Source organism: Homarus americanus, unplaced genomic scaffold, assembly GCF_018991925.1.
Source record: "Homarus americanus isolate GMGI-L3 unplaced genomic scaffold, GMGI_Hamer_2.0 scaffold7626, whole genome shotgun sequence".
NCBI classification, from domain to species: Eukaryota; Metazoa; Arthropoda; class Malacostraca; order Decapoda; family Nephropidae; genus Homarus; species Homarus americanus.
The window spans coordinates 5,201,428-5,210,672 of NW_024718273.1; the positions used below are offsets into that span (position 1 = coordinate 5,201,428).

Below are 9,245 nucleotides of genomic sequence, written 5' to 3' on the forward strand. Positions count from 1 at the left end.
TCTTCAATTAGCTCCCTAATCTCGTCCTCTGCCATGTCCCGGAAGCCTTCAGCAGCCACTTTCCTTGACAGTGCCAGGGTCTTTCTGAATATTTTCATTAAAATCCATCAAAATCATTTTCCTTGTCATCGTCTTAAGCACCAAACAGCTCCTCCCAGTCTTCTCCTTGAACAGGGCTAGTGGGTACGTGTTTTTCGAATCATTTTCAATTAAAAAAAATGTTACAGCACATGTATATTTTACCTAAATTGTGCCTGAATGAATATATTCTCAGAAATAAATAGTAGTTTTGCTGAAACGTGATGTATTTCAATGTAAAATAGGATAAAATACATGACGAAAACAAGAGACTTTACCTAACCTTCCGATGTACAAGATATGTTACTCGTTTTTTTAGTAGTTTTCGGTTAAAATACTCTTATATTAGTGATATTTTATTCATACTGTGCTTGATATAATACATTCACGGAAATGTAATATTTTTGCAACTACAATGCTGATGTCAACACAAGTGTGGTTACAGCGAGACTGACTGAGTGAGGGAGAGCTATGCGTGTGTGTGTGTGTGTGTGTGTGTATGAGGTTGCGGGAGCGGGCGGTGTCCCGTGTTCGGTGCCGAGCGCGAGTTGAATGGCGCGCGATTTGAATGTACTTCAATTACTCCAATGTACAGAATATTCCTCCGGCGGGGCAATCCGCGTATTTGCAAATCCGTGAATGCTAAACCCGTGTATGTGAAGGGCCGACTGTACATCATTACTTCATGACGAAATCGAACACTTGGCAAAAGCCAATCAGCTGTAACTCTTGAGGAGGGGCGGGGCATCTTTTCTCAGCTGAGAAAAAATGCACTATAGTACCGAACGACTGTAATTTAGCTACCATCTAAAGCATTAAAAACATGAATAATATACAGTACTGGTTGAAGCTCCCATATCTGGCAACCATGGGATCAGCTTCTAGCCGGCTATACCAAATTATCGTTATTTAGAAAGTTGTTTCATATGTACACCTAGACCCCGACTTACGACGGGGTTAGGGACCCAAATCCAGGTCGTAAGTCCGACATAGATATAAAAAAAAAATTTTTTTTTTTTTAAATAAAAAATCTACAATGAAATACAGTACAGTAATAGTAATGAATAATGATGAATGGATACAGTACAGTGAAAGTAATAAATAATAAGGAATGGTTACAGTGTGACAGCACTTACCTTTAATGTAGTCAGCTGAATGCACATGGGGCCCCCATAATTTTCTAATTATACATGGAGACTACATTAACTGGAAACGTTTCGGTATAGAAAATGCGTGTCATTTGAAGAAAAAAAAAAAAAAAAAAAAAAAAAAATTTTTTTAATAAAAAATCTGCGGCGGTCGTAAGTCCCGACGGTCGTAAGTCCACGTAGTCGTAAGTCGGGGTCTAGGTGTACTTGGAACATGATACTGATACACTGTATTCCTGTACTTATACAGTGGTCCCTCGGTTAATGAATGGTTCGATTAACGAAATTTTGGTTAACGAATTAGCTCCCATAAGGATTTTCAGTTCGATTAACAAACAAAACTTCATTAACGAAATCCTTACGACAAACACATTTTGTTGTGTGCATCAGCTGATCAGCTAGTCCGCCAATACAGTAGTTGGTTCTACGTTTGCATTCGTTTCCAGTGGAATAAATATCAAGAATGTTGGTCTCTTGAATATTTCTGCATTTTTTATATTAAAATTATTGGTAATTTTGAAATTCAGTTTACATATTGATAATATAGACAGTACAGGGAACAGTTTTTGTGTGCCCATCAGCTGATTGAATCACCCAACAACACTTGTCAGTTTAACTTTGTTTACAGTGGAGTGAACATCGATTTTGTTGGTCTCTTGAATATTTTTGCATTTTTACATAAAAATTATTGGTCATTCTGAAATTTAGTTAACATATTGATAATATACAGTGCAGAAATTATTATGAAACACGAAGAAGGCATTAGAACCAATGCACTCTGTAAAGAATATGGCATGTTATCATCGACTGCCTCTACAATAAGCTGTTTGATATGTAAACAAAGCTGCCGGGAATACAACATACACACCTCAAAGTAAGTTAAAATACAGTATTCAATTGTTTTTTTATTTATTATAGTACAGCATACTGTACAGTACAGTACTGTATTGAGTATATATTTAATGTTTTGTTAATTCTATTACTGGTATACAGTACTGTACTTTGTATGTACTTTTTCTGTGAGTTGGAACCAATTACCTAATATCCCATTGAAATAATAGACTCAGTTAACGAAATTTTCGGTTAACAAACGACTCTGTGGAACGAATTGTGTTCATTAACAGGGGGACCACTGTACACTATTTAACAATTGTGCTACTTCAAGCAACATTTGCATACATTACTTCAAGATGAAAATATGCAGCTAAAACCTTCGAGGAGAATTAAAATTAAAGTTTAACACAACTGCCACTTGCATAAGCCACTGGCTGCATGGCCTCAAAGCTCACCATAGCAACACAGCTCAATGGGGACATTGTTTCTGCCAACCCCTTAGCAATGGGGCTCCCACACTCCACTCCCTCGCTCAGTGTGCTAACTCTCTCACGCAATTTTTTTTTTATTTCCTCTATGTTTTTTACCTTATGATAGCTATTTTTTTAATCTTTTCGCACATTGTGTGTGCATGTAACTCACGAAAAAAATAAATAAAAAGTGGATTAAGTTATCTACCTAAAATTACGAGTTGAAAAATAACCATAACATGGTTTACAGCTCGGCCTGGTGGTGACGAATCTAACTTGCTAACTTGACAACAATGCCACCAGCGATGTTAAGTGTAACACTTAAATAAGCACACCACCAACCTTGTGGGAGCGATCATCTTAAGGGAGGGCAGTCATGGCTTACCACAAGGAGTGGGGAATTGCAAATGGAAGATGCAGGCTAGGGGGAGATGTGGGAGGGAAAGGGATTTGTTATGATTAGTGAGCGAGAATGCTGACTCCCAGGGCTGTACAATTTTAAATTTTGCCCCAACCAAAATTTTTATAAGCGAGGGTAGCTTTCGTTAAATAAGAAAGAGGTGTTAAGGTAGGAACTTTTTAATGGTGAATTTTCGTATCTCAAACGTTTGTTAAGTGAGGGATACCTGTACTGAATGCAGTGGTAAATCTCCGATTGTTGACAATGTTGTTCTATTGAAATTTGAGAGTTCATTTTCAATAGATCAATAGTTTCTCACCCCCCTTCACAAAAAAAAAAAATAAAATAAATAAATAAATAAAAAAAATAAAAAACTAAAACAAATAAAATTGTAACAGTAACATTGCTAGTGATCTTCTGAACTCCTGTGAATTCACTTTGCAAAATTTATCTAGCTCAAAATAATAAAAAGTACAGTAGTACAGCACTGTATTTGTAAATACAGTGCTGTACAGCCTAGGTTTCTATCACTTATTATAAAAGGGAATTCATGAATATACTCTACTGTATTAGTTTTAAGAATAAACTTTATGCACCAAATTCACATATTTTCTGAAGGTGACTACATTTCTGTAAGATTTAAATGAACAAAAAAGTATGTTTTGTGGAAAACTGTACCTTTGTTAAGCTGTCACTGAATTCTTCAATAGTCATCTTGTCAAGCTGGTGTGATGAAGAGTTTGAAGATGTTGATGTACTTTGGCCACTGTCATCAGAGGTACAGTCCTTAATTTTCACCTCCTCACTCCTTACAGCTTGAGGCTTTGTTAAAATGCCTGAGCCACATGGCACACATTCTTCTGATCCTTTAATTTCTCTTGAGACTTTCATGCACTCAACAATCCCATTCTCCTCAAATAAAGTTTCTCCTTGGAGTAAGCCTAGACCATCACTCGTATTTATGGCATCTTGTTCCAAACCTGATGCCGGCAAACTATTACACAGCTCAGAATTTAGACTACATTTCAAATCTCCTTTTACAGGCCGTCCAGAGTCCTCATCTTGCTCACACACCTGGGCTTCTCCCTCTATGGACAGCTCTGTTTCATTTTCATAGTCCTGTTGCAATTCTAGTCTCTTATGACCTTGGAATTCTTGAATATTTGAGTGAATGTCTCGAGTATCAAGAACATCTGACAGTGAATCTTTTGGTTGTACTTCCACAGAGAATTTACTTTGAACTACAGGTAGTTCTATTCTGTCTTTATCTTGGAATTCTTGAATTTCTGGAATATCAAGAACATCTGACAGTGTATCTGTTGGTTGTTCTATTAAGAATTTATGTTCAGAAGAGCTCCACAGAAAACTGAAGAGAGACCTGTTAGTCTCAGGACAGAAAAAATTCTGGCTTTGTTGGCTGCAAAAATTTTCTTTGTATAATGTGTGCTGGGGACACTGGCAGTTGTGGTCACCAAGGCAACCAGACTGGCTAACACTGTAGCAATATTGGTCTTCACCTTCCTTATTGTGCTGATGCTGTTCACTGTCATTGGTTTTAGGCTTGGAATTAATTTCTTCCTCACTTTGACTAAGAAAAATTTCTTTGCATTGTCTCCTTGTGTTCCAGTGATAACTGTATGGGTGGTTGCCCCAGTCATTATATATGGACCAAGTTAGTACAACAGCTGAACCCTGTAAATTAATAAGTACTTTATTACTGAAAAGTTTAAACATACAGTATAATTCTTTGTTTAATATCCAATACTGCATCCGATTTCACTATACTGTATTGGCTGCCCAGGGCCTCAGAAGGGTCCAGGGGTAAGCCCACTACAAGGGGAGCACCATCCCCTGATGCTCTTGGAGTATTAAGACTTGCCTAAGGTTTATAAAAACACTCAATTAAAATTAAGTAAAAAAATACAGTTTTATGGTTAATCACAGGGATTTTTTTCTGATTAATCATGTGAAAACCATTACAATAATTAAATGTACAAAGCTAAAATATTTACTACATACAGTAATACCTCGGTTTACGCGGTTCTCGTTTACACATTTCCACATTTACGCGGTAACCCGCCAGAACCGAATGCCCACTTTACGCAGTGCATCTACTCACATACGCGGAGAGCAGCTGGCGGTCCTGCCGCGCCGCCATTTTTGGATTCAAACCTCCCGCCATCTCCCGTCATGCTTGGACAAGCGGCGCGGGTAGGTTGCGCAGTGGATGTTTCTGTTGCGTTATCGGTGACGTCATATGACGTATCGGACTGTGATTTGGCCACGCATCCTTACCTCCCTCCGCCGCTAGCTGTGATTGGTTTAATGTAATATGACGTGCCCACCTGCGGGAGGGAGGGCAGACGACGCTTGACCTAGCCGCGTCAGTTACATCCCTCCAAGCTACACCGTGTATACCAGTATCTATTGTTCCGTAAAAATGGCTGCCACCGGACCACCACCACCACAGAAAAACCTTGTATTACCTGGACCCAGCCGCCCTAAGCCAAAGAAGATAAGACGTTCCCTAAGCTACGATGTGAAGTACAAGATTATTCAAGAGTTGGAGAAAGGAACAAAACAAGTAGATTTGGCTCGCCAGCATGGCGTGAACGAATCTACGATCCGGATGATAAAGAAGGATGCAGCCAAGATAAAAGAACACATGAACATCACAAAGTCTGCAGGTGCTTCAATGATCAAGTATTGTTAGAACAAGGAGCGGCTCAAGACTGAAAATTTGCTGGTGAGCTACTTGATTCATCAGGCTTGACGCAACATGGCACTGGACACGCGGTCAGTTCAAGAGTATGCACGTGAACTGTACGCAGCAGTGGCACGTAAGATGGGAATTGCAGAGCCCAAACCCTTCAATGCTTCCTCTGGGTAGCTGCAAAGGTTTAAGAAGAGGAACAAGATCAGCAACATTAACATTGGTGGTGAAGAAGCGAGTGCTGACGTTGTGGCGGCTAGTGATTTTCCTCCATTCTTACGTGAGGTTATGGAGGAAGGACAGTACACCGACGACCAGGTGTTCAACATGGATGAATCTGGTCTGTTTTGGAAAAACCTACCTTCCAAGACCTTCGTTGTCCAGTCTGCCAGCAAGTGTCGGGGCCGGAAGTTGCAGAAGGAGCGCATCACCGTCCTCTTTACCACCAATGCCTCAGGTTCCTGTAAACTCAAGTTATCGGTGATCCACACAGCCCGCAAGCCGCACGCCTACAAGAACATGAACATGACCAAGCTAAATGTCCACTGGCTAACCGGATGTAAGGCATGGATGTTCTCTGCTCTGTCACTTTCCTGGTTTGATGAATGTTTCGTTCGCGACGTGAAGAAATTCTGCGAGCAACAGAATGTTTCATTCAACATTTTGTTGCTCCTTGACAAAGCACCAGGACACTCGCCCCTACTGTTGGATCGTCACCCCAATGTAAAAGTGGTCTTCCTTCCTCCCAACACTACGTCATTAATCCAGCCCCTGGACCCGGAGTTAATCTGCAATGTGAAAGCTGCATACTCTGCAAAGAAGTTTAAGCTCCTGAACGACTGTACCAACACCAAGGATGAGTTGCATAACCTGGGTGACACCGATAGCGAGAGCAACGAGGACGAGGAACAACAGTTGGCGGATGAAGAAGTTCTCGTCAAACAGTTTTGGAAGAAATTTAACATCAAGAAAGATGTGGACTTCTTGGTGGAGGCATGGGATCAGCTGTCTGTAGCAACGGTTCGTCATGCATGGAGACATGTGTTGCAAGGCATTCCAGGTGGGAGGCAGAGTCAATCGGTGACTGGTGAGGTTCAGACTGTTGCAGTAGCAGTGGACCTTGCAAGAAGAGAAACAAGCTGCGCAGAGTGTTACAGCTAAAGGCTTCTCTGAGACCACCAACGACGACATTATGGAGGTGATAAGGGATCCTGAGGTGACTGCCGACGAGATGCTAGATGATGATGACGTCAGTGAAGAGGCAGGTGGTGTATCACGACAACATCAACACTAGCCATCAACAAAGCATTACCGAGTTTTTCGCCCGCAACCCACCCTAGCCAGCCCAAGCCAGTGATAGTGACAGTGATGGTGACTTTGAGGGATTTGTCAGGGAGGCACTGACAACTATGGAGCACAGTGATAGTGATTCACCTGAGGGCCAGTAATCTGCCCTCTGCCTCGGAACCAGCCGCCATTCCCATACGCCGACCCATCTCTTCTACTAACGTAAGTGTTAAACCTAACCTTGATTTTTCCTAACATAACCTAACCTTAGGTAAGTGTTAAACCTTGATTTTTTAAAACATAACCTAACCTTACGTAAGTGTTAAACCTTGATTTTTTCTAACCTAACCTAACCTGACGTAGGTGTTAAACCTTGATTTTTCTTTTACCTGGTACAGTATATTATTCTCTAATTGATATTTCTCTTCTATACTATGTGAGTGTGCATACCATCATAAAGTTGAGATGTTATTTTTACTACAACGTACGTATTGTGTAGGCAAAAAGTGGAGTTTGGGGGTCGGCCCAGTCTCTATTTCAATTAATCCCATATGTTCTGTTAGTCCATTTACGCGTTTCTCGTTTTACGCGGACCTCCGCGGGTTCAATTGACCGCGTAAATTGAGGTATTACTGTACAATTTTCTATAACTAGAGTAGAATGCTACACCGGTATTCATTCTATGTAGCTGTATGATATAATTAATTAAACAAAAAGCCATTTGGCTGCTATATGTGGATTGTACAGTACAATCAAAGAGGTCAGAAATATCACAAAAGTTCTCTAAGAAAAACTGATGTAAAGTCACTTACCCATCCCAATGACTGAAAAACTGAATGCGTAAACAGAAACCGCTTTCGCTGCTGCCAATGACATGCTCTATCCCATTCTTGTCTCTCCTCTCTCTTCTCCCACTTGTTCCTGTTTCTTCTTGGGTTTTCTTGGCGATGTTGGTTAAGGAGTATCTCCCAGTGCCAGGGAGGAGGCCTCCTCATACGATTAGTTGTAAGTTTATCTCCAATTCCACTTCTACTCCATTTCTGTTTTCTCTCTTGGAGATCAGTACATAGTTGAGCAAACTGAAATAATATGATCCTGTTTCCATTTCCCACACATCCAGTATTGTAAATCTTCCCACTGTCTATGCCAGTCACTTGCTTGCTGCTGTTGCTGTTTAATGTTGTGGTGGTATACCATGGTGTTGAGAATGAGCTGTACTGAAGAGTGAGCAAGCATTGTGTTACTGGTCCACATCGATACTTGTTATCTTCTGTGTACTCCTGGCAACCATATTGACTTGGTCTCGCACTTCTCACACCTGGAAAATATATCACAATTAGCTACTATTAAAATACTGTACATCTACAATTAATATTTCCTTAACTACAATGGCACAGGCAAAATACTTCCCAAATTTTCCAGTAACCAATGATTTCAGTATACCCTGTACTGTATTTAAGTGACAAGACCAAACATCTAAGAAGGCAGTGAAAAATTGAACAGACGAGTATTATTCAGCTGGGCTGCAAATAAAGAGGAACAACTCGCTTAACAAAGTCAAAGAATCTGTGAAAGCAGTTACAGCTGCTCCTCGACTTACAACAGGGTTAGGGACACAAATCCAGGTCGTAAGTCGAATTGGTCGTCAGTCGAAAATGCTTAAATAATACATAGAAAATCTAAAATGGGTCTCTTTTTCTTCTCTACACAACAAAACTCTCACTTTTAAGCTCGCCAGCCATTTTAAAGGGAATTACAAACGAAAATTTTGTCAGTACAGAGCGCAATCACTAACGTTGGGAGTCGAAAATACGTAATTTGAAACAAATTTTGGTACGACTGAGGCGGTCTTATGTCTGGGTGGTCGTAGGTCGAGTATGTCGTAAGTTGACAAGCAGACACTTATAACCAAAATTAATCTGAAGATAAAAGCTGTTAATGAACCTAACATGAAGAAGGTTAATGCCTAAATTTGGTCTTATTGTTGTGTGAGGTTGAGTAAGCCAAAGTTAAGGTGTGCAATACTGGACTCTGGGCACTTCCAGACATCCACTGTGAAGTATAATAATTTGTTAAGTACATGGCAATGTTGGAGTAGACTTCTGCTCCACTTGATTATACAAAATTACTTAATTCCATAGAACATTTCTGTAATAGCATAAGGTTCCAAAATATATACAAAATATATATTATACAGTAAAGTGGTCCCTCGGTTAACGAACACAATTCGTTCCAGAAGGTAGTTCGTTAACCGGAACCATTGTTTCAATGGGATTTTGGGTAATTGGTTCCAGCTCACACTTTGAGGTGTGTAT

At 40.1% G+C, this 9,245-nt stretch overlaps 1 protein-coding gene across 2 annotated transcripts in view; it reads right to left on the reverse strand.

Moving 5' to 3' along the window:
• LOC121859391 overlaps window positions 1-8,243 on the reverse strand; it is a 36,563-nt gene extending 28,320 nt beyond the window's left edge. For both annotated transcript variants that reach the window (XR_006087635.1, XM_042356173.1), the window contains exons 1-2: window positions 7,743-8,243; window positions 3,609-4,622 (exon numbers count right to left, since the gene is read on the reverse strand). Coding sequence is in view for 1 of the 2 variants with exons in the window: in XM_042356173.1 (XP_042212107.1) it covers window positions 3,609-4,622; window positions 7,743-7,925 (1,197 nt within the window). In the remaining variant the exon portion in view is untranslated. The remainder of the gene's footprint in view (window positions 1-3,608; window positions 4,623-7,742) is intronic.
• Window positions 8,244-9,245: the final 1,002 nt, after the last annotated feature.